Consider the following 25,941-nt stretch of genomic DNA (forward strand, 5'->3'; position numbering starts at 1 on the left):
GTTGCTGGCCAAAAGAGAAACAGTTATGATTTACATCCCAAAGTGAGGTTTACCAGAAACAGCGGAAGGAGAAAGTCTCATTTGGGACTCTCTATCTTGAACATCAACAGTTCCTTCTTTCTAACTTCGCTATTACTTCTGAGTAATCACGTGAGTTTGCAACCTAGGTGTCATCCTCAACTCTCCATTCTTTCTCATCCACCATATCCAATCAGTTGCCAAAGGCTGTTACTACAGTGGATGCCCAGGTTAGGGTATAACTGCCTTGCAAAGTCCAGCTCAGAATGAATCTGAGCATTTTCACAGCAGAGAGACAGAAAGACAGAGAGATGAGAGACAGAGAGAGACAGAGTGAGAGAAAGAGACAGAGACAGAGACACAGAGAGAGAGAGAGAGAGAGAGAAATGAAGTGGGAGACAAGACCCAAAATTGGCTATGGGGGTAGGGAAGGGTTGCAACCCTTCTTCCCATCCTCCAGTTGGTAGATTGGTAGAGAGACACCCATTGACCTCCCCCTTTGAATACCACTGAGGTATACTGTGCATTTTTGTTGTTGTTTGAAGGGCACTGTGATATTGTAGATAGGGTATAGGAATTAGAGTCAGGAAAACCTAGGTTTAAATTCTCCCAGACATTGTCAGACATATACCAGCTATGTGGCCCTGAGTAAATCGCAGTTTCCTCATCTGTAAAATGGGGACAAATCATACCTCTAGTATTCACCTGATAGGGATATTGTAAGGATCGAATGAGTTAAAGTATATATGGCTATCTTTAAGCATTTGAAATGATGCCATGTGGAAGAGCAGCCACTCTTGCTTGACCCCAAAGGGAAGAACCAATGGCTATGGGTAGCAGTTGCAGAAAAGGAAATTTCAACTCAACTTAAGGAAAATGTTTCTACTACCCAGAGCTAATCAATAGAATAGGCTGCTTCAGAATTCCCCATCAGTGTGGGAGAAAAGCAGAGATCACTGCATAGAGAACATTCCTTTTTATTCGCTTAAAAGGTTCTTTTTTTATTGTGAGCATAACACATCAACCGACATAAGCACACACAAAGAAGGACAAGAAAAAGGATGGTCTAAGAAACTATGACCTTGAGTGTCTTCTTCAGTTCATTTGGACTAAATGACTTCTGAGGTCCCTGCATTTCTGAGATCCTTCTAGGCAATATTCTCCTACTCACAGATTCCTTTCCCAATCCATTATGACCTCCATAAAGCACACTAGAGCTTCACTGTAAAGCTTTCTTTGGACTTTATGTCTTAGGAATCCCCAACTCTTGGAGCCCGTGAAAAAAATCCTCTTCCCCATGCTTCCCAAATATGAAAATAAGAAACTGGAAAGAAATGTTCATTAGAGTAATATTCCCCTAGTGTGACATCTGGCATCCGAGTGGGGAGGTTTAAATATTAAGCTTGATCACTTTCTAACACAGGTCATTTTGCTGTAGGGAAAAAAATTAAGGAGACAACATTTAGGCTAATTCAGGTCATTCAGGAGTCTATAATAATCTTGTAGTCTTTCAGTATCAATTGGCTTAGAGCCCTTGAAGTCTCATTAATGTTAATCATCTACCGCTTTAGGAATATAGACAATCACAGTCTAATGATGTTACTCAGGCATTAATTACACTTTTGAGTAAGTCAACATCTTTTACATTTATAAGCAATGGAGAAACCTAAGTTACTTCAAAGACTTGTGAATTTATGCACCAAGGGACCACATACTCCTGCATTTGGAGATTCCCTAACAAAGTTGTAATAAAATCCTAATAGCACACATTGAAGCCTCATTGTAATACTGTCTTCAAAGTTTGTATCTTGGGACTATTGAGTTCTTAATAGGGGCCAGGGAAGATTGGATTATCTGCAATGGAACTGAATTGTGTATTAGTGTTAGTGAGCTTCCAACATGTAGACAAAGCCAAGAGTTATAACAAGGAAGTGGAGAGCTGAAGGGTAAAGAAAACATTATCAAATGTGCATTCACCGGCCAGCCCTGTCATCCAATATAAACAGGCTTGTATCTTTATATTCTTGTCTAGCATGAAATTAACCAGTTACAGTACTTGAAAAAGTAGTGTGGATTTAAGTACATTTTTGAAAACTTTGTCATAGAAGCTGAGCATGACCACATCTTTATTTATTACGACAGTACAGAACTGGAATCTTCATCATCGCTGAACCAGCAGCCAAGGAGAAACTATTACTGTAAGATCTTATTTTAACAGTAACAAGGATGTTGTTGTTCAGTTGTGTCTGACTCTGTGTTTTCTTGGCAGAGATACTGAAGTGGTTGCCATTTTCTTCCTCAGTGGAGTAAGGCAAACGGAGTTAAGTGATTTGCTCAGTGTCACACAGCTAGTAAGTATCGGAGACTGGATTTGAATTCAGGTCTTCCTGACTACAGGAACAGTGCTCTACCCTGACCTCAATGAATGTCTATATATCTATTCATTGAGCCACTTAGCTCCTCCAAAGCAAACAGAGGTTAAGTGACTTGCCCAGGGTCACATAGTAATATCTGATTCTTTTGGTCAATTGAGAGACATTCCATGCATCATATATCTTTGTTGATCATGGCTGTTCACTCCTCAAATTCATTTAGGATTTAAATTAGTTTACACTTTAGTTGATTCATCTAAGAAATCTAAGACCAGGGTTGTTCATAATAATTGGGGTGGGGGTTTCTAACCCTACCATTGTAGGATTTGCTGTTTGATGAATATATTTGTCCTTGGCAGAGACCCTTGTTTACCCAGACTATCTTATCTCCTGAAAAAGAAAGAACTGTTAGAGAGGGTAGGATCAACCTTCGTGAATTCTTGAGTTAAGGAACACATTTTGGGAAAAGGAAAAGCAACAAGATAAGAAGGATTTCAATCGGGGGAGAAGTAGTTTGGAGTACTGGAAAGATCCCTGGACAATGGGTCCTAGTCTTTAGTTCGAATCCCAACTCTACCATCGGCTGTGTGATTCTGGAAATTCGGTTCAACCTCAATTTCCTCATTTATGAAATGGGGGATAATATCTGTACTACTTCTCTCGCAGGGTTTTTTGGTGAATAAAATGCTTTGTACACTTTAAAGTGTGAGTTATTATTAGTAAGAAAAATGATTGGCAAACTAGAAATAATTTTTGTACTTGAAGGTTCTTTTCCTCTTTCTTTTATCTCTTTGGGGTTTCAGCCTAGCAGTGGTATCACTAAGTCAAAGGGTATGTACATAACTATTTGTACTTTTTGATAAAAGTATATGTTTGGTATATATGGATTTTAAATATTATATTTGTGGCTAATAGGGTGCTAGAGAAGGTCACAGGATCACAGGTTGAAAGCAAGAAGGGCCCTTAAAGATGATCTAGCTGAACCCCCTAGGTGAAGAAAATGAGTCCCAGGAAGGTTAAATGACTTGCCCAAGGTTATACAGGTAGCATGCAACAGAAGTATGATTAGAACTCCAGTCTTCTGACTCGAGCCAGTGAGTGCTCCTTTCATTTTACCATGCTTTATTTACTGCTAAGAATCTGGGTATGAATTAGCTCCAAGGCCACTACACAATAAAAGTGGGCTCTTCTCTCCAAATCAAAAGTCTCTCCAAGTCCTTTCCCTCTGAATTAAGAATGGCTTTGCTTCACAGAACTGATATGTTACTAAGATAAATAAAAGGAGAACATGTAGCAAACAAGCAACCAAAATGCCATTTATTAATAAAAATCCATATTATGGCATGTGCTGTTGAAGAAATCAGAAATCTGTAACACATAGATTAGCAATGAAAATACAAAAATCACAAGAGATTCAAGAAATCAGGAAGACAGCACCACAAATGGATTACACCATCAGATCAGGGGTGTGGGTGATAGGGTAATACTCTGAGTAACAATCATGGTAGGAAGATCAACTTCCACACACTGAGACAGAGAACTTCAGAACTATATAAGAAAGTGTTGGCAACTGTCCTGCCCACAACAAGAATCTATATGAGTCCTCTAATGTTTATACGATTCAGCAAAAGAACAGCAAAGGACAACCAGGGCAAAGGATCACCCTCTTCCTCTTTAACATACCGTAACATACATGGAAAAGAACAAAGCACGGATGGTTCTTTGTTCCTCCTAACCTGCATGGTGAAATGCAGAGAGATGTGCAAGACAAGGGCACAGACCCAGCTGAAATCAAATACCATAAAAGTTATCAGTTGCACGATCAAGTTCATCAAATCCCAAGTGGATAAAAAAATGCTGACAACAGTGAACCAAACAAGAAAAATCTCAGTTCCACATGTCTTAACACTTTACATTCAGTGTGTCCATGTAATAGAGGAAGCCATAGCCTTCAGTTGAGTATATAGTGGAAAAAAGGCAGGTAGGGATAATTCACAGAGGGGATAATCCTCCATGCCAGCAGCTAGCACGTTTCATCTATACAGTATACAGTGCTTTGAACACAATAGGTGCTTAATAAATGCATGGTCACAAAAAGTTGTTACATGAAAGCAAAGCATGGAGAGTGTTATCAATATCTCAGACATTAGATATTGATGCTAGGATCTTTTGGTCTCCTCTTTCCCGTGTGCATGTAATTTACCGAAGAATACAGGCATCGGAGGTATCCAGACTTGATCCATGTTCCTAACTCCAGCTGCCAACAGACAGACCATGGTTCGCTTTCTACCCATCCCCCACTGGTGTTGCCATCAGATCCAGCTAGTTGACACTGTCTGTCTTTGCCCAATTGCAAGATGATTCCATCGTCCATGGAGAAAAGTGTCCTCTACTTGCCTTCTTAATAACACCACATTAGTAGTTAATTTCGTTTCCTCACCATTTTCCTAAGTGCCTAGAAGCCTTTCATGGTTAGTTCTTACTAACACTTTTGGTACAATGCTTCTAGTTCTGAAGGTTCACCCATAGCTGGGGTCTTCCAACTACACATACGATCACCAGTGTTATAAAACGTGCTTGTGAGAAGTCATGCATCAAGGGACAGTGGCTCTCGGTAAACCTGGATAAGAATGTTGTTTCTAATTCAAAGTTGCCTTTGGCACACATGCTTATTTATATGCCAATAAGGCTACGTCAAAGATTAAAAGAAAAAGCAAGCCAAGCATATGATGCACCTACAGTAGTTAAACTGACCTCTGGCCATAGCATTATATTAACACCACATATCCGTGACTTCACCATGAACAGATGTGGCCAAATCACGCACCTGAGCTACCAGATAAGAAACCCCTAAAAGAAACACCTGACTCACTTTGTCAGGAAGACAACAAGGGAGGGCAGATGGACGTAGCAAAAGAAATCAGGAAGCACCCAGCTGTCCTCTGCTCAATTCTAGCTGGATTCTCTCCTTGGCTTTTCTGTAATTTGCCCCAATTAAATACAACATATACATTTCCTGAAATACTAGTAGCTCTAAAATCCACAGCAAATAAGAGCACAGGGTACTCTACTGTCAAGTAGTAGGTATGTGAAACCTGGGAGAGCAAGATATCATGGTGGGTTTTCTAGGAAAGACTCAAGTCTAAAGTGCATCCATGACTATGTGGATAGCTGTTGAATGGGAAAGCATGCAGACATTTAACAAATAAGGGCTTGATGCATTGATTCATCTCTCTGGATAGCATTGGGTTAGCCCGGGAGTCAGGAAAGGATCTTACTCATTTTGGGGTAGATAAACAAACAAACAACGATTTGCTCCGAGATGCTGGCCAAGCCTTCAATTTTTCCAGATCTCAATTTTCTGCACTGTGAAGTGGGCACATATCTACGCCTGCTAGCTGCCAAGGGAAGCCTGAAGCGTTCTTACGGGGGCTGTGGAAAAGTCTTAGGAAGAACTTGGAAACTCCTTAGAGAAAAGTGCACTAACAGTGTGAAGTGTGAACAGTAAATATCAAATGGTAATCGTGCCTGGAAACAATAAACAAATAACAAAAAGTCCCAATGGGAGTGAATGGGTCAACAGTCCGGGGGTGGGTCATCCAAGGGCTTAGGAAAGGCAGAGGAGAAGTGGAAGTGAATACCTTCAGATCATAGGCTTTGGAATTGAAAGGTACCACTGAAACTATCCAGTCCGACTCCTTCCACTTTACAGAAATGGAGTAACTTTCTTAAAGTTATATAGTGTGTTAATGCCAGAACTGGGATCTGAAACTTAGTCTTCCAAGCTCTAAATCCAATCCTTTTCCCATTGTAGCACACTTTCTTTTTTTAAAATCATCATATCCCCATCAACTGATAGATGAAGTCCTAGTCTCCCAAGACCACCATGATAAAAAGATTCATTTGCTGATGTTGAAAAAAACGAACCCACAGAATACCCACAGAAACACCACCTACTCAATGTTTCCTGTCCCAATGGCCTCCCTTGGTTCTTCCCTGGATAAGGTAGCTCAGCTGTGAGTTGAAGCATGTGATATAGTGCAGGCCACCACTCAAAGCTATAGTTTTCCCTTTTTCCATAAGATTATAAAAATACCAGTAACCTTTTTTAATTATTATTATTATTTTTTTACCACTTATAAAAAGATTTTTAGAAAAAATACAGATGGGTCGCTGCCATCAAACTTCAGTTCCATCTTGTAAATTGTTATGAACTTTGACTTCCAGATTGACTCTTTTGACTGTGACACCTTTGAATTTGTAGGCCCCCTCATTCTCACTCAAGAGATTGATGTTTCGCACAGTGCAATACTGTCTGTTCATGTTCTTTTCCAGCCTGTCGGGGTTTCTCTTGGATATGTCTATCTTGGTGTTCAGAGGGAATTCCTCCAAGATGTCCTCTGGGGCTCTTTTCTTCTTTTGCTTTTGGCATTTTCTGGTGATGAAATAAGCCAATAAAAGCACTAGCAGCAGGAGCATGACAGCAGCAAGGGCACTCCCGATCGACGCTCCGGTTTGGGACAAAGAAGCGGCCACTACAGACTCCTGCATCTCCAGGTTCAATGATTTCATGTTGGTGCCATTCTTGATTTGGTCCCCTTCATTGTCATAGATGAGGGAATCATCGAGGGTCAGTCGGCCCGTGTGGTCCACAAAGTCCCTGCGGCTGCGCCTCACTGGGGAGGTGAGAGACCGCTGCACTCGTGGCCCGGAGATGGTGTCAGGGCCAATGATGTAGATGACCTGGAGATACCACTGGTGGCCTGCTTCCACCTGGAAGGAGAGAAGAACAAAGAGCTCATTTCAATGGAAACAAAGGAATAACTTCTGAGTTTCAGAGAAAATGGTACAATAGATAAAAATATTCGATAATGGTGTAAAAGATAATAGGATATAGATAAAATTGTAAAATAAATAATAGCTGGAAGAAAAGCAATAATAACAGTTATGGTTCTTTATGATTCTTTATAGAATTATGGTTCAAAGAGCATGGGTCCTATTTTAGGCCCTAATATTATTTTTCTGCATTAATATTTATTAGTAGAAATATTTTTCCTAAAAATTTTTTTCTTGTTTATATAATTTGCTTTATCACTTCAAGGACCTGTGATTTTTTGCCACATTATTGTATGTATTTCCTTTTCTGGCACAGATCATGACCTCTCTACAAGTTGGTAGATGCTCTTTTAAAGTTGCCATGGCTAGGGATGGGGAGCAGGGTGCATTCTTATAGTCCAAGCTCCTAGAAAGGTTATGGCTCCAGAGCTCTGAGCTGCAGTAGGGCTAAGCCGATTGAGTGTGTGCACTAATCTGGCATCGGTATGGTAAGTGCCCAGGAGCCCAGGCACCAGGTTGTCTAAGGAGGGGTGAATCAGCCCGGGGTCAGAAACAGAGTGGATCAAACAAAGCTCCCTTGCCCATCAGAAGAGAGATGAGGCCTATGTGTGCTTGCCGCATGTCCAATCTGGATGAGATAGGAAAAGTTGCTGTGGCTAAAATGTCATCATCCTGCAGTCTACCTGGAGATGCCGCATGGTATAGTGAATACAGAGACTGTAGGACCTGGTGTCAGGAAGGCCTGGGTTTGAATCCTGTATCATCACTCTTGGAAAGTCACTTAAAATCTCTGGGCCTCAGTTTCCTCATTTGTAAAATGAGGGGGTTTGCACTTGGTGATCTTTAAGGCCCATTTCATCTCTAAATATCTGACCTCCAAACCCAGTTCAGACACCAGACAATTCACTGCTGTAACTATACTTGACACCTCTCTAGTGGAAGAAAATCTTAGTTCTGACACTGACAGACATTGGCATGGCCTTGGGAAACCTAGGGCCATCTTGCCAACCTAATGAAACAGTGAAATAGGACCTTGGTGGAGTCTACATTTTCTTATCAGGATTGTTATTCTAGTGTGTCTCGAAGCATAATTACTGCATTCTCTCTACATTTTGTCCATACAGAAATGATACTTTTTTCAAAAGATAATTTTAGGTTTGAGAAACCATGATGCCACAGTACATATTTTAGAATACAAAGAATTCTTGGCACTTTCAAAATAATGTTATAAAAATGACCGAACCCAACTAAAATAATCTAAGTAAAACTAAAATTTCCATATTCCACTTCTGAGTAGTAGTTGTTTCATATCGAGCATACTTCAATTGTTGGATGGAGGTGTCCTCTTACATCCCATCCATACCCTGTGAGGTTGTTGTCCATGCCTTCCCATAAGTCCTTTTTAGTGGTTCTTCCAATGTGCTAGGACCCTTCCTCTAGCTCTTTTGATGTTGCAGGTAGACCACAAGAGCAGACAAGCTGTCCATTGGTTAGTCTTTACTCTCACTACATGGCTAGTCCACCTTCTTTTTCTGGTCATTTATCTCTTTATAACACCCTTTATATCAATTTCTTGGCCAGTTCTTCAGTAGTTATCTCATGTGATCCTCGCAAAAATCCTGGAATAGGTGCTATCATTATCCCCATTTTACAGGTCAGGAAATTGAGGCAGACAACTGTGCCCAGGTTCACATAGCTAATGGGTGAGTCTGGATTTGAACTCAGGTCTTCCTGACTTTAGTCCCAGTGCCCTACCTACTGTACCATCTAGCTGCCCCCAATAGACTCTTCCATTCAAATATTTACTGAGCACTTTATCATGTACAAAGTACATATACAAGATGCTATGCTAACTGAATATTTCCTAGATCACCCCACGAAGGACAGCAACAAGGGACAGATTTAGTGACAAGACTTTTATTCCTCTCTGAATGGCCCTTAGTGCCCCTCCCACACACATGTCAGATGTGATACAAAGTCCAGAAATGTGACTAGTATTCAAAAATGGGGAAACTGGAATTTGGCACTGGAGACTTCTGTATGCTCCTCACACACCAGCTGTCTCCATCGTTCCAAATGCCGGCGTGATGCCTGTGGCATCACAGAATGTACCCCGATTCCTTTGGGAGATGAGCCTGACTTATTCACATGCCTAGAGAATTGGCTGCGCAGATTGCCTGACCCAGCCAGTCCATGGCCTGAGTCCACATAGGCTGGAAACAAAAAAGAATCCCAGTGAAAATGACCACTAGGTACACAACCTTGATGCAACTGAAGGCAATGACTCTGGTAATCGAAATACATTGAATATTGGAGCCCGAGGGTATCTTAGAGGCTGTCTAGTTTCACTTCTTCATTTTTACAGACTATGATTTGTGCAAGGTTGTATAGCTAATGAACGGAAGGGCTGGGAATGGGAGCAATCTGATTCCACTCTACCATGTCATCATTTTGGGTCAGTAGATGGCTTCACAAGTGGCTGAGGCCAAAAATATTCATCTTCTGGAGGCCGACCTGGAGAGGTTGTGTGTGACTCTCCATACTTGGTCAGGCTAGTCATCAGACAGAGCCTGCACCTGGACCCATACTTGAAGCTTTTCCAGCTTGGTAGAACTTGCCAAAGCTTGTGCCCTGGTGATGTCTTGGGGAGTCTAGGGTCATTTTCATATAATAATGAAGCATTATAGTAGGATTGTAGATGAGGTCTTAATTTTCCTCAAAGATAAAAAAGTTCAGAGTCAATTCTAATCCTCTCTGTGTTGTTTAAAAGAAACTGAGTTGTCTGCTTTGTTACTTCTCATAAAACCTACCTTATAAAGTGCATCAACTTTCAGAATAAATCCATCCACACCTGGCATGCTACTGACCATGTGGAAATCAGATAAATCAGAAGCAAAGTGGGCATCAAAAGGCACATCATGGAAGTATTTATCAACGACTTCTGGTTGACTTCGATCCTAGAATTTACAGGAGAAACAAAATAGTTTGGAGCAGGAAATATTCATTCATTCATTTAACCAGTATCTATCACGGACTTATTTTATGCAAGACGTTGTACCAGGCATAGGGGAAAGAAGGCAAAACGAAAACCAGTTCATGACCTCAAGGAGCTTACATTCTTCCTACGGGGAGGATACAACATTTAAGTAAGATAAATAAATACAATGTAACTTGAGAGAGGAAGTGTTAACCATGAAAAGGACAATGAAGCTAAGGGTTCTAGCAAGAAGGAGGGAGAGAGGAAGGAAGGAAGCAGGGAAAGATGAAGGAAGAAGAAATAGAAGGAAAGAGGAAGGAAGGAAGGGAGGGAAGGAGGGAGGCAGAGCATTCCAGGCATTTGGGACAGTTTGGGCAAAGGTGAGAGATGACAGAACATTGAGATTGGGAGACAACAAGCAAGCCAGTTTGGCTGGAACAGTGTAGGCAAAGGAGATTAACATGAAATAAGCCTGGAAAACAATGCTAGAGCATGATTAACAAAGGTTTAAAGGCTTAGAGAAGATTTTATCCCTGAGGCAACTGGGAACTACTGAAGATTCTTAACATGGTCATACTTGTGTTTCATCTTTTTAAAATAAATTGTTTTGATGTTTTAATATGATAGTCATTCTGGAAATTTCTCTATTTTCTCCACTGAACCTTGTACTGTTTTATTGAGAAAAAAAGTAAGCAAAAACACCAAATCCAGTGACCATAGCAGGCAGGTGCTCATCTGGGCAGCTCTGTGGAGGATGGATTAAAGACTGGAAGCAAGGAGATATGCTGCACTAGTCCATCTGAGAGGGGATGAGGACCTGAGCCCCCATGGGTAGTGGCCATATGACATGATGAAGACAGATGCAAGAGATGTTGTAAAGGAGGAACTGATAAGACTTGGCAATGGACTGTAAGCAATAGAAAGAGAAGAAATTCTCTTGATGTATATCTGATGACCATCCGAGCAAGCCTGGAGGAAGTGAGCTCTGGGAACAGAAAACCTCTTTCAGTTTGGCTCCCAGTGGTGGCCAATAGGGAGGTGCTGGGGTTGTACCATATCCCCTTATGATGTCAGAATCAGAGGTCATCCAGGCCAACCTAACCTGAACAATATCCTCTTTACAACATAATCATTAAATAGTCATTCAGCCTTTGCTCAAAGACTTTCAATAAGGGAAACCTATTCTACCTCTGAAGACAGCCAATTTCTCTTTGGGACAGTGCAGACTATTAAGAAGTATTTACTGATGTCAAGCCTAAATTTTTCTCTTTGCAACTTCTATCCGTTACTCAGGGCCACAAGGATCCTACCCCAGTGCTTGGGGGCTTTATGAAGTCCTTTGGACATTTCAAGCATGCCAGTGGAGCAAAGGGCCTCACTAGAAGTTATTTTTTCCTTTCTTAATGTCACCAGCCCATATTCTTTTTCAATTTTAGTAGGAATCAGAATAATGGGCAGCAGCCAAGGCTTGCCTGGTGACATCTGCCAACACAGGACAACTGATGCAAGGGGACTGGGCAGACACAAGCAGGAATGACTAGAGGAACTGAGAGTAGATTTGCCAAAATAGCAGATTTGTGGTAGGTGAGACACACAGAATTTAGCCCACAGTCCCTTTTCTTTGCCCTCTTCCCTAAGGTGCATCTAATCCTTTTAATTACTGTTTCCTCTCAAACCAATGGGAAAAAAGTCAGAAGGAATGGTATGTGTAGGGAGACATTAATATACATATATACATACATGTACATATATGTATGTAGACACAAATACATGTATACATGTACACATGCAACTATATGTATATCTAAACACACATATATATACACTATATGCATATATAACTGTATCTCTATATAGATATAGATACACAAACACATGTACATTCAAGCACATTTATTCCCATACATGCACACATATAAACCTGATGGATAAGCCCAATAGCTTGTTCAGTCACTTGTTCATCATAGTCTTAAAAACAAGTATATAGTTCTTTAAAAATCTAAGTTGATGAGTTTCTCAAGCATCCATATCAGTTTCTTTGGACAATCCTCACCTTTCTCCTCACAAAAATTGTTTTTCTATCTTTGAATAGCATTCTTGAGAATGTCCCATGTCTTTTTGACCAACTTTACTGAATGAATTTTAGCCTACCTTTAGCTACTTCTTTCAAATTGGATCTCTCCAAATGTAGGGCAGATATCAGAATGCCTTGCTTTTCTCTCATATCACAGATTATAAAATGTAGTGACCACGTCCCCTCAGGAATCCCAACAACCACTTCTTCCTTATTGCTCAATTATACCCAGAATAGAATTTGTTCTTACTGCTTCCTCCCATTGTTTGAAGGATAAATTTTTCATTAACACAAATTGAAAAGTTATTAGCTGCTTTTTCTTGGGGAGAAAGAAAATTCCAGCAAATGTCCAATAATCAAAGTCTTCCAACAGTATTAGATCATGCTTCCATGATTTACTCATGACTTTTTTTATACTCCTCATCCATTTCCTCTTTCTGTCTAGGTGGTCTTTAGTATAATCCCATGATAACACTGCCTTTCTGCCTTTCATGATCTTTACACATTCTTCATCATGCTATCCCTGCCTCACCTCTACCACATCTCACTCCCAATTACTTCCTTTCCTCAAATGAATATACATTCTTAATATAGAATGCTACTATATTCCCTGCCCTTCTATGTCACTGAATAAGATGCAACACACGAGCCATTTTCCAAGCATAGGTCTCATATTACCAAATCTACTGAAGTCAAATTTATTTTCTTGCCTTAGGATTTAAAGTTCAACTTCTTGTTGACTATATTTTGCCAATTTTTGTATATATGCACATATAGCTAGATATGTATACATACACACATGCATACATGTGCATCTGGTTTTGTTGTCAATGGCTCCTTTCTATGATTTTGTCTCCTGGGAATTTTTTGGTGTTTCTACCTCCTTCCTATACTACAATTACCCTACAATGATGATCAGTTTCCTCCTTCCTCTTTCCTTTTCAGTTTAAAGTTTAAGTTCATATTTTAGAGACTCTGGAGAAATATGTACTTGAAAGTCGTTAGGTGCATTTTGTTCTTCAGAAGCCCATCATCTCTATATTTTAGACAGCAGTTCAGAAATCCAAGTTCTATTGTCAGACACTATTTTCTTAACCAGCCCCAGGGCCCTTCTGTGATAACTGCCCCTGTCCTGGGGTTAGGCTTTGTACTATGGACATACAACATTTGCCTGGTAAATATGGAAGTTCATTTCTAGGGCTGGGACTTTATATTTCTCTCAGGCCAAAATCACTTGAGGGAACTTTTACCATCACTCATGGACACTATTTCTGTGTTACTAAGAGTTCATAAAACTATTGCTACTAAAACTAAAACCTCACTGAAGGAGAAGGTAAAAGCTGGATAAAGAAGAAAAAGAATTAGGAAATGGACCAAGCCAGAAATTTCATCTCCAGACCTCCAATAATTTTCATACCAGCAACAAGAATCTGTGTTTTAAGTGCTTATTAGGTTGAATACATCCATATTGTGGCCCTTCGTTGTAGATTGTCCCAGTGGGGTCAAAGAAAGGCACATAGCCATCCTTGCCAGTACAGAGGTAGACCTTCTCCAGCTGCAGTTTGTAAGCTGAGTTGAGGTTCTGCTCAGGATTCCAAAGCACACGACCATAGAGGATCTGACCTGTAAAGATGGGGAGTCAGGAACAAGGTCAGGATTTGAGTTTAGGAAAGAAAAAAACTGGAGAGAGGAGGTTAAGGTAGAGAGGAGAGTGATTTTAGATATTTTCACAATAGCATATTGGATTTCTTCTAATGTTTCCACATGCTTTATCTCATTGGTCTTAAACACACTGAAGAGGTAGAAAGGAGGAAGGCATTGCTATTATTTCTCTAAGGCATTGAGAGATTGAGTGATTTAGCTGAGTTTACTCAATGAGTTAATGGCAGAGGATGGTTTAGGTCTTACTGTTAATCACTGCTAAGGGCTATACTTGGTGTGCTACCTTGGGTTGAATCAACAGAAAGGAAGAATATCTGGCCAAAACCTAGAGGGATCATGGGTCTAGATTTATAAGGTGACTGAGAAACCATCTAGTCCTGCAGTTCTCAAAGTGTGGTCCATGCATCCATTGGAGTCCCTAAGACTCTTATAGGGCGTCCAAGAGATTAAAAGTATTTTCATGATAATAGATGTTATTTGCCTATTAAAATACTTCTCCCTTTTCTAACTTCATATCTCTATGTAAGCCAGTTTTTCTTCATATACTTCAACCAAAACAACATATCATGACAGACTGAATAAAGAAGCAGATTTGAGAATCCAGCTGTCTTTTATTAAGCCAGAAATTAAAGAGATTTGCAAAAGTATATAAAACCATGTCATTCTTCATGCTACTCTTTTGTTTGGGAAAATATGGTTATTTTTCATAAAAAGTTTTATTTCTCTTAACATGCAATGGGTTTGTTTATTGTATTGCTAATAATATTGTTATATATTGTAGTTTAAATGAATCAATGAATATTTAAAAATTTATCAGCATTACTTCTTAATGTTAAGTACCAATAGATATAACCCACATAAACAAAAACTCTTTGGGGTACTCAGTCATTTTTTAAGAGTGCAAAGGAGACCTGAAACCAAAAACCTTGACAACCACTGTTTTTGTCCAATCCCCTCATTTTGAAAATGAGCAAACTGCAGCCCAGGGAAGCTAAGTAACTTAATTCATAAAGGCCTTCGAGAAAGGTGAGATTTGAATCCAGGTCCTCTGACTTCAGAATCAGTGTTTTTTCTGCTATACTAAGCTACTTCAGCCTCTGTAAAACCACACTTTGGGGAATTTATGCTGAGGATGCCAAAGTGAAAGCTCATATGAAGAGATATCTGTCTCATTTTTCTGCCTTTTTTTTCCTGAGATCCAGGTATAGCTCTAGGATAGGCTTACCCTTTGAAAAAGCCCCTTTGTAATCCATTTCTGCCAGTGACATGTCAGATGTGCTGGGGTCCATCAGGAACACTTTCTCATTGTTGCATAGCTGAAACTCAGTGTTGAGTGAATAGACAACCGGCACTGGGCGGTTAGTCTGCTGGAATGCAATAGGTATCAAAAATCTAAATGAAGGAGAGAAACAAGAACTCCATGAAGGGGTGGATCATGTTTCATGAAATTCTGTCTTCATCACAGCATTGAGCATGGGGGACCAAGACAGTGAGTTGGCTGGAGATGAGGCCATATGAGAACTGGTAGGAGGAACTAGGGGTAATTGTTTGTCCTTTGTTCTCAAAGAAGACCATGACATCAAGAAGGTGATGCCATGACATGCAAGTGAATTGGATTTGAGTGAGGGAGGGCTGTGCAAGGCCACCTCACTTTCTCCTCCACAGAAATCTGGGTCCAGTGGCCTGATATTCACCAGGACGACTGGAGATGGCCCAGGATGCAGTGGGGGACCTTGGCCTTTTTAAGCTAAGGTCTTTAACAGGACTCAGTCTGATTGAGGCAAAGCCTATTCAGTGATTAAGGCTAGGTCACATGACTATTGTTGTTGTTTCTCCATTCTAGAAGAGGATCATGACATCAGGAAGATGATGCCATGACATGCAAGTGAATTGGATTTAAGTGAGGGAGGGCTGTGCAAGGTCACCAGCCTCTCTCTCTCCAGAGCCATCTGGGTCCAGTGGCAACATACAGATCAAGATAGAAGACTTAGGGGGGAGGGGAAGAGCATAAGCATTTATTAAGTGCCTATAGTATGCCAGGCACTGTGGTTTACAAATATCTCATTTCATCATCATGTCAACCCTATGAGTTAGATGCTATCATTATTCTCATTTTGCATTTGAGGAAACTAAAGCAGATAGAGATTAAGTGACTTGCCTAGGGTCACACAGCTAAGAATCTAAGGCTGGATTTGAACTCAGTGTTCTTGATTCTAAGCCCAGTGAATACCTGATAATACCTTCCATTTATCTGAGCTTCTACCATAACAGATGAGAAAATAAAATTGTTTAAAATCTGAGAGGAAAGGAAAAACACACATACAGACATAAATTGGGGCCATTTTTTTTTGGTTCTTGGTGAAAATTCCCTCATAATTGCTATTTTGTGTTTCTTATTGACTGAGAACACGCTAACAGAGGGACGGTGGGTTGAGATACCTTATATTTCCCAAGCTAAATTCATGAAAGCAATGGCAGAGAAGAAAGAGGTGTGGCTGCCATTACCAACTCCTGTGTTTGAGGTAAATTCTCCCTGGCCTTACTACTGGGGGGTGGGGAGGGAGTGTCAAGGCTCACCCTCTATCAGAGGGCCTTAAAGTTGTTATAAAAGAAGACTTGTTTTGCTTGGTCCCAGAAATAAGAACTAAGAATTCTGGGTAGAAGGCATACAAAGGCACATTTAAGCTCAATATAAGGAAAATTTTCCTAACAATCTCACCTATCCAACAGTGAATTAATACAGAAACACTCCTACTCATTGAAGGTCTTCAACCAGGGGTTCAATGACCAGGCTATTGAGCCTTTTTCCCCATCGGGGAGATAAATGGTGTTATTCAATAGTCAGTATGAGTCTTGAGGCAGAGTTGACTCGGATGATGATTGGCAGGTCAGTACCTCAAACATGCCCCACCACTCAATAGCCAAACCTGTCCCTAGGATTCCATCAGCCCCTGCCTTGGCCATTAGGCAAGACTAGGGAAGAACCCATTTTCTGACCTGCTGCCACATTTGACCCTGCTCAAAATAAACTTTTTCCTTCGGCATTAACAATAAAATCAACATTCCCATTATTACTATGAAAGGTATGACAATCTATTTACTTAGTAAGTGAGCCCTGGGATTCTGAGTTGTCATCTTTAGCACTTCTTGAACTGTGGGTTGCAACCCCATATGGGGTCTCAACCCATGGTTTAAGAAGTGCTGAAGAAGTCGCAAATGGAAAAAGTTTAAGAAGCCCTGATCTAGGTCAAAAGTCCCTTCCCCGGACAAGTAATAGAATTTCAGAATTCTTGAGCACGGAGGTGGTATATTTGTAAGTGATGGCTGGATCAAGGGTATAACCACCTTTGTGTGTGACTGAAGGGAGGCAGAGAAGCAGATCCTGGAAAGTGAGTAGGTTGAGAAACTGAGCAGTTAGGGTGCTTGAAGTAGAGTCAATATGTATGTTGAAATCCCCTGTCATGAGGACAGACATTAGAGAAGAATATGATTATAATTCAGGTACTGAAGTCATTGAGGAAAGAAGGGGAGATGTATAAACTTGAAGTGTCACACAGCTCACAGGCCACATGTAGATCACAACACTCCTGACTTGTGGCCTAAACAAGTTTAAAATGTAATCAGGAAATATTTAACAAAATAAATGAAAATACAATAAAACACAGATAATGTTAATACATGTTTTTCTAAGTCAACATGTGGCCTGCAGGGATCTTTAGTGAAGGTTTGGTGGCCCGTTTCTATCTGAATTTGACACCATTGCTGCAGATACTAATTACCAGGATTTTGACTGAGTGGAAGATTGGATTGTGTGGTCCTCAAAGGAGGAGAGGTTACTGAGTGATTGTGAAAATCACCGGCAGTCTCTATTTTCCATCCATCCTTAAGTCTCAAGCATATTATTGTGGTCTTCTGTCTCTTCAGACTTTCCAACCTTGACTCAAAATTTCCCAGGCTTCCCTTCCCACCAATTCTTCTTTTCTCAGGGCCTAGAGATTTGTTTGTGAGGGCATGGGGACAATACATTGTTTGAAACTAAAGACTTCTGGATTCCTTTCCAAGCCTGGGATCTTAATTAATAAATAAAATAAAGTAATCCGCATTCCTTCTTACATGATACCTGAATGACAGATATCAAATTCACTCCTTAGCTCCTTCCCTCTAAAGACGTAGGGCCTGTGTTTCCAGGCCTTGGCAGTCACATTCGTGGCTGCCAAAAGAATGAGGCCAATGCATTCTCCCACCTTTCTGGAGCATGTGCTGTGCAGGGCAGTGGCTTGTCTCCAAGGTCAATCCATGGCTGTGTGGGCTGTACGGTACAAGGGATTAAGTAGATGGTATACTCCCCTGAATAGTCCTTCCTGGAAATATAAAGAGGAAGCCAGAGTTGATACAACAGAGAAGGACCTCATAGAATAAAGAGTTGGGTTTGAGGAATTTATGCCCAGCAAATTCTGTTTAATGGAAGCTATTGTTTTAACATTCAGGCCAGTGCTCAGAGATTCAAAAATAAATGCTTCTTCCATTTATTTGAGCTTCTACTGTAACAGATGAGAAAATAAAATTGTTTAAAATCTGAGAGGAAAGGAAAAACACACATACAGACATAAATTATGGTCTTTTTTTGGTTCTTGGTGAAAATTCCCTCATAATTGCTATTTTGTATTTCTTATTGACTGAGAACAGATTAACAGAGGCACAGTGGGTTGAGATAGCTTATATTTCCCAAGCTAAATTCATGAAAACAATGGCATAGAAGAAAGTTGTGACTACCATTACTAATTCCTGTGTTTGGGGCAAGTTCTCTCTGACTTTACTACTGGGGGTGGGGAGGGAGTGTCAAGGCTCACCCTCTATCAGAGGGCTATCCTGCAACATGCTCCCCGCCACAGAAATGAAAACAAAAATTCCACTAGCCAATCTGGCATATTTGCCCCTAAGGGTCCCTTTTACCTACCTCAGTACACCACTTCCTAATGGGATAAAATAAAATAAAAACTTCTATCCATGGTCTCTGGTCCAAATTTTACAGAACAAATCCTTTTAATAAAAAATAATATTTTATTTATACATATTCATTAAAAATTTATAATATATCTAAAATAATAAAAAATAAAAACATCTGTAAAATCTGGACTCAGTCAAAAGGCCACACTTAAGGATCTAGAAGGCCACAGGTTCCCCACGCCTGGACCAGGTCATAGAACTAGACATACCTTCTTCTTCAAGAAATGACTAATACAGGGAGATATATGTTTGCCAAAAGTGTCACTGTTGTGAGGGGACAGCAGAGAGTCCAAAGGAGAAAAGGATTCCCTATAAAGCAACATTTGCTATAGAGTTTATACCTTTTTGTGTGTTACAGACCCCTTTGGCAGTCTGGTGAAGCCTATACACCCTTTCTCAGAATAATTGTTTTTAAATTCATAAAATATATAGGATTCCAAGGGAAACCGAATTACATTGACATGGAATCCTGTGGTTGGAAGGGACCTGAAGTAGGAGTTGCACCCTCCACCTCCACTGCCTTGATACAGATGAAAGTCTGAGCTATTTAGAACATACGGCTTCCCTCCCATCCACTCACCCCCAATTCCTTTACCACGTACTTATTTTCTATTTACTTATCCACATATAGACTGTTTCCTTCCAGCAGAATGTAAGACCCTTGAGAGCACAGTGCCTGTACTTAACTCTTACCTCTTGAGCCTAATTAAATGCTACAGTACTCTAACTGGGATTCTTGTCAAGTCAACAAGGATTTATTAAATGGCCAAGTTGTGCCAGTCAGTCAATGAACATTTATTAAGTACCTACTGTGTACCAGGCACTGTGCCAAGCACTGGGGATACAAAGGCAAAAAAAGAAAAAAAAGGCCCCACTCTAAAGGATCTTACAACTGAATAGGGAGACAACATGCAAACTACTATATTGTTGCTGTGCAGTCCCATCCAACTTTTCATGCTCCCATTTTGGGTTTTCTTGGCAAAGATACTGGAGTGCGTTGCTATTTCCTTCTCCAGCTCACTTTACAGATGAGGAAATTGAGACAACAGGGTGAAGTGACTTACTCAGGGTCACACTGTTAATAAGCATCTGAAGCTGGATTTGAACTCAAGAAAATGAGTCTTCCTTGGCACCAGCCCCATCACTCTATGCCCTGCCCCACCTTATCCAGATGCTCTCCTTTGCCCAAAATCTCCTGCCAGACCACCTCATCCACGGAAATCTCTTTTTAAACCTTGAAAATAATTCTTCTTGCCCCTACTCCTTAAAAATAGCTGTGAACATCAGAAACCTACTTACCTGTTATAAGAACTAGTCGCTCTCCAGAGCTGATATGGTGAATCAAAAGTCTGGGCACTCCACAAAAGTTGTAGATCAAACTCGATGCCTCCTAGGTGGTCTGGAGTCATTATAAAAGACTTCACATCGGGGAGGGTATGGTGCTCCATGACGAAGTGTCCTGTGCCAAGAAGGGGAAAAACCCTCACTGTATTATTGTAGTGTCTTAGTAAGAAATACACTTTATGTCATAATATACACCAGGAGCTATGATGGACCCCAGAATGTTACAGCAATTAACTGTACTGCAAAACACATATTATTTCCAGAGTTTAGAATGTTCCTCATTTTAGATAGAAAAGTGTGACAGCTCACACCAGCCCATCACCCTACAAATACTTACAGTGACCATAACTCTCTTTATATGTACAACCAATATGAACATGCTTCACAGAGATGCTAATGAGGAAATTAACAGTAGCCGTTTATGTGCAAAATTGAGCTCTGAAACTTAGCCAACATATCCCTAGGGAAAAAATGCTGCTGAAATATATTGATTTTGATTTGTCAATGTATTGATATTACCAATGTATCAATATATGTTGATTAAAAATACATTAATTGATATTGATCTTGGCAGCCAATTTTCTTAGTTATACTCCTATTTCCATTCCTGAGCTCTGTGGCAATAGTCATAGCTATGTGCCCATTATTTAAAATATATGGGTTGCTTGCCACTAAAATTTCTGTCATGGAGTCTAATGAGTTTAAGGAATGTGTGGGCAGAAGTTTCATTTTAGATGTAGTTAACCATTGGTCCTCACAACCCTGAAGCAAATGGTCAGACTACTAAAGATAGTACAAACTGTTAAGGAGCCCTGAAGCTGATCACTGTCCAGTAAGACCCGCCAGATTCCTCACCCCTTAACATGCTAGACTATGTCTGACAACAGGCATTAAGTCTGCTGAATTGCAGATGTCCAGCATCTCAAAGACCTGTCTTTATTATCTCCATCCCAAACTATGTGAAAACTCAAGAGATGAACCAGAGTATTCTCAGAACACTGTTCATTTGTCTGTATGTCCTTTCTTTATATTTCAAGAGTTACCCCTGTAACTATGGAGTTGGAGTGGGTGCCCTAATGAGCATTATCGCTCCTCTAGGACTATGTCATATTGGTTTTTTAGTTTCATTCTTTATTTTCCATTCTTACTTCTCAATCTCTGCCTTGGACTCAATGTACCCGCAAAAGTAGGAAGGCAACAATCCATCTCTTAATACTGCAACTGCAAAAACAGTATCGCAAGGCATTGTCACATTCACAGATGTAACACAGAGACAACATCATAAAAGGCTGCTGCCTTGTTACAAACACCAACCGGGATGGGGGATAAGTACTAGGGTTTACTGTCAGTGTTTTTACTCTACTTGAGTTGCCATGCTTACACGCAGCACTGATTTGGGGGGTTGGGCTAGCTCTTATTTGTGTAATAATACTGGACTCCCTGGCTAAAGATCGACTCACTCCTTGCCAATTTCATATTGGTTGAAATATCAACATAATATAAGCTTTGACTCTCAGAAAGGTCAATGCTGCTTAATAATTCCATTTAGGATTATTCATAGCCTCATATATAGCCTATATAGAACCTCAGGCTAAGAAGGACCATTTCATATGAAAGAGAATGAGTGATAGGACAAAAACCTCCACGCTAAGACACAACAGATAATACCTCTGAATTTGGCATGGGTCTTGAATTCGATTACCAGACGACCATCTTCTCGAATGTAAATCCTTATTATCTGAAGCCTTGCCGAGAGCACACTTTCTGTCTGAATTCCTAGCAAAGTAAATGATACAAAACAATCAAAGTCAGGAGATAGAAGGAAATAAATGAAAACACTGATCTATATTGGATTTTCCCAAGGGATACATCTAAATTACGGAATGCTTAAGAGACAATGACTATATTTAAATCAATTGTAATAAATTGTACCTACACAGACTATGTGGAGCTCATAGATGAGCTCTAAGTTAACCTTTTATTATGGTCCAGGTGAAGGCTGCCATCACTAATTATTGCTCCATTCCATATTTAACAAAATAAATAACCACAGTTGGATGTACTGACCCCAACATCATGATATCATTTTGGTCCTCTTCAAGTATAAAAAAAAAACAACAACTTAGTTTATCTTCAGAAATCCACTCTTGTTAATATGCTTTCTTTATACCATCATGGTCTCCTTACTGCTTAGAAACAGCCTCCAGTCTATCCCATGGTCTAAAATATCTGATTCTCTATTATAACCTAAAGCACAGTGATAATCTGTATACTTTCTTCTATTTCCCCCAATGGCAATCCTTGAGGAGGTAGTAGAAACCTGGTGGATAAGTGGAGTGCTCAGACTACCAGACATCCAAAGGGAAGCTTGGGAAAGCCAAGCCATGTACGAACAATAGAATATTACTAAGCCACAGCTTAACGTTGGCTGGTTGAATGATGGTACACAAGAGCTTTAATAACTGAATCACCGGGGGGAAAAAGGAGTATTAAAATAGGAAAATTCCAGGTATAACTCCAGGAAAACGTCCTTGGCTGAGTTCCACTAAAATGAAGTGTAGTCAGTCTTGAGTGACGCCCTACTTTGATGACTCAGTATAATGGGGAAGGGAACCTGGGTGTATGAAGGCCACTTAAGCAGTACAAGCTCCCACAGGGTCCTGCTGAGCTAGAAGGGGTTCAAGCACTAGCCCAGAACCCCAGAGACAGACTGTATAACTCTGTCTGAAGACCAACTTAGCTAAGCTGAGGGGCTCATGCCCGTAAGACTCACCACAAAGTGATGAATTTGTGCATATGAAAGTAATCTAGAGTATGGAAAGGCTGCAACCTATGCTGGTGTTAAATATATGCACAGTTGACACCTTGAATCCCTGAAATTAGTGTAATTAGAGGAAATGGAAGACCAATGCTAAGGTTATCAAACAGAGGCAGAGCCTGGCACCCAGCAGCCCCTGATGCTCTGGGGGATATGAATCCCTGCGTGTGAGAAGAGAAGAAAACAATGCTCTCTGGGACTCTAGCTGGGTGGGCCAGACTTCTGACACATTTTTCAACTGTGAGACTTCTCTTGAATTTTGAAGGACGTTCTCTTGCTCAAGCATCAAGCTTTGTTTCTAGTTGTCAAGCCATGGAGGATGGATATCTTCCCATCCAGAATGTATAAGCCTTCGTGTCTGTGTGCAGGGAGATCATGCACAACATGGTGGGCAGATTAGGACTTCCTGCTTGGTATCCTGTGGTGTTAGCTGGCTCTGGCATCTATCAACTGCTTAGCTGTACAGCTAGCTTCCCCTGGCACCTGACAAATGAGGATATTCTATTTTTTCATGGCCCCGGTGGATAGGTAATTTGTCTGTACATCTAGTGTGCAGAAACTTGGGATTAGTCTCTGGACAGTGAACAAATTTCATTGAAGAGAAGGATTTGGCCACTGTTAAAGACTGTTGGGTAAAGTCTTGTTAGCACGCCAATGCTGAGGAAAAGAAGGCAGTGAGAGAGAAATGTGGGTACCTGTTCTCCAGAGGACAGTGTCATAGAAGAAAGAGAACTCCATTTCTGTGTGGTGATCAAGGGAGGCCCAGCCCCTGGGCGCTGTCACGTAGATGTAAGACACATACAGGGGAACATGGACGGTGAGGAATGACTGAGCAGAGTCTCTCACCTGCCAAACAAAAAAGAGAGGAGATTTGGTTTTGGAACAGCTGTGGAGGGGATGGGAGGGGAGGAGGAGAAACCGAAGCATAAATTCACATCCATCGGGCACAGCTAAGTTACCAGGTACTTTGTAAATGTAGAGGTAATGCTTAGATGTCACCTTTAATAAGTTTCTGGGTCTTCTTACCCAAGCAAGAAACACTGAGCTACCTGTTATTAAGTCACTTAATCAATATCAATCAACCAATAAACATTTATTAAGCACCTACTATGTGCTGGTTATTGTGTTAAGCTCTTTGGGGCTCAGCTCTTTGTTTATAAAATGGGGGAATTAGATGTAATGAGCTCTAGGGCCCTTTCTAGCTTTGCATCCTAACGATGAGCTAAATTCTCCCTCCATGGTTGGGTTAAGTCACATTAATCCCCTCCCCCAAATTACCCTGTAGTTAACTTGTATATACGTTTATGTAGGTAGGTATATACACACATATGTATGTGTGTGTATATATACATACATATATGTACATACATATATATGTATATGGTGTCTACCCCATAGTATATCAGCTCTTTGTAGGCAAAGAACTGTTTTATTCTTCCCCTCTATCCCCAGTGCCCAGCATAGTGTCTGACACACAATATGTGCTTCATAAATGACTGTTAGTCAATTTTAATAATAACAGCTAACATTCGCATAGCACTTAGCAGGTGCAAGGCACTGTGTTCAGCGCTTTTTGATCTTCACAACAATCCTGGGAGGTAGGTGATGTTATTATCCCCTTTTTATAGATGAAGAAACGGAGGCCAAGACGAGTTAAGTGACTTGCCCAGGGTCACACAGCTAGTAAGGGTCTAAAACAGGATCTGAACTGAGGCCTTCTTTATAAAGCCATGGGATTTGGAGTTGAAAAGGATTTAGACAGACCATGTCCAATCTCCTAGTTTTTATAGACCGTAGGAACATAATGTGATTTTACCATAGGTTTTCTGACTCCAAATGCTTTATACTAGACCCTATTTTCTAATAGCCAGAAAGAACGAATGTCCTAACAAAGGGCTTGTATAAATTAGATTCAGAAAACCCATTCTGATACAAGATACGGGACATCACGTATGTGCCTGGGCCTGAATGCTGTATGGTGGTGGAGTATTGCCCTTTTCTCCTCTAGGATGAGATGTTTTACATACCCCGCCTAAGAAATTTTCCAAGAAAGTGCTCACTGAAGTGTGGAGATAAAATGCTATGTAATTTATCTTCTTATGCCATACATTTGGGTCAAATATCCACTTTATTCAAGGCAAAAAGATACCCCAATTAAGAAGTGCGCCAATGGAAAAATTTAATGGAAAAGAAAATCCTACGGCTCCTCCAGAGGCCTCAATGAACAAGATATATTGTATTAAATGTTATCACTTGATTTTTTGGCAAGGTGTTATTATATACTAATATGTCAATAGCGTTCAGATTCTCTCGTGTCTCAAATTAGAAACGCCGAACATTCAGACCTCACAGAGGTAATTCAAGGGAAGATTTATATGGCTGTTCAGTGCTTAAACCAATAAAAAGCAGAGAGAATGAGTCCCCTGTCCCAAGATGCCTTTCACAACATCCCAGGTTGCCTGGAATTTAAGATTCTAGTGTAAAGCTCTTTACCAACCTCTCCTGACTCTATATTAATTCCAAGATCCAGCTCAGAATTACTCATTCTTCTTTCCTTGTACAGGCTCCAGCCTGCCTCAAGAGCCTAGTTATGCGTTTTTCTTTCCTTCCTTCCAGTAACTCACTTAGAACCGATCTCACTGTATCTAACACAGCCCCATGATGACTGTCCCAAGAGGCTTAGCAGCTCTCTACTCTATCTAACTGGCAAAACGATTCTGCCCTGGCAAGTATCTCTTCATAAACTCTCTAAATCTATCATTGCTTGGGTTAACTTTGGGTCAATTTGATTGGTTACCTCTTTCTTTTTTTTAAATATGCCTTGAATAGCTTT

At 40.4% G+C, this 25,941-nt stretch overlaps 1 protein-coding gene across 1 annotated transcript in view; it reads right to left on the reverse strand.

The window, feature by feature from the left end:
- Positions 1 to 3,686: 3,686 nt before the first annotated feature.
- FRAS1 (Fraser extracellular matrix complex subunit 1) overlaps positions 3,687 to 25,941 on the reverse strand; it is a 352,531-nt gene continuing 330,276 nt past the window's right edge. The window contains 8 exon segments of the mRNA XM_036764965.1: positions 3,687 to 7,163; positions 10,037 to 10,183; positions 13,695 to 13,900; positions 15,165 to 15,331; positions 18,184 to 18,300; positions 20,246 to 20,405; positions 21,959 to 22,066; positions 23,804 to 23,954. Coding sequence (XP_036620860.1) covers positions 6,570 to 7,163; positions 10,037 to 10,183; positions 13,695 to 13,900; positions 15,165 to 15,331; positions 18,184 to 18,300; positions 20,246 to 20,405; positions 21,959 to 22,066; positions 23,804 to 23,954 — 1,650 coding nt within the window. The 3' untranslated portion in view covers positions 3,687 to 6,569.

This window comes from Trichosurus vulpecula, chromosome 6, assembly GCF_011100635.1.
Source record: "Trichosurus vulpecula isolate mTriVul1 chromosome 6, mTriVul1.pri, whole genome shotgun sequence".
NCBI lineage: Eukaryota > Metazoa > Chordata > Mammalia > Diprotodontia > Phalangeridae > Trichosurus > Trichosurus vulpecula.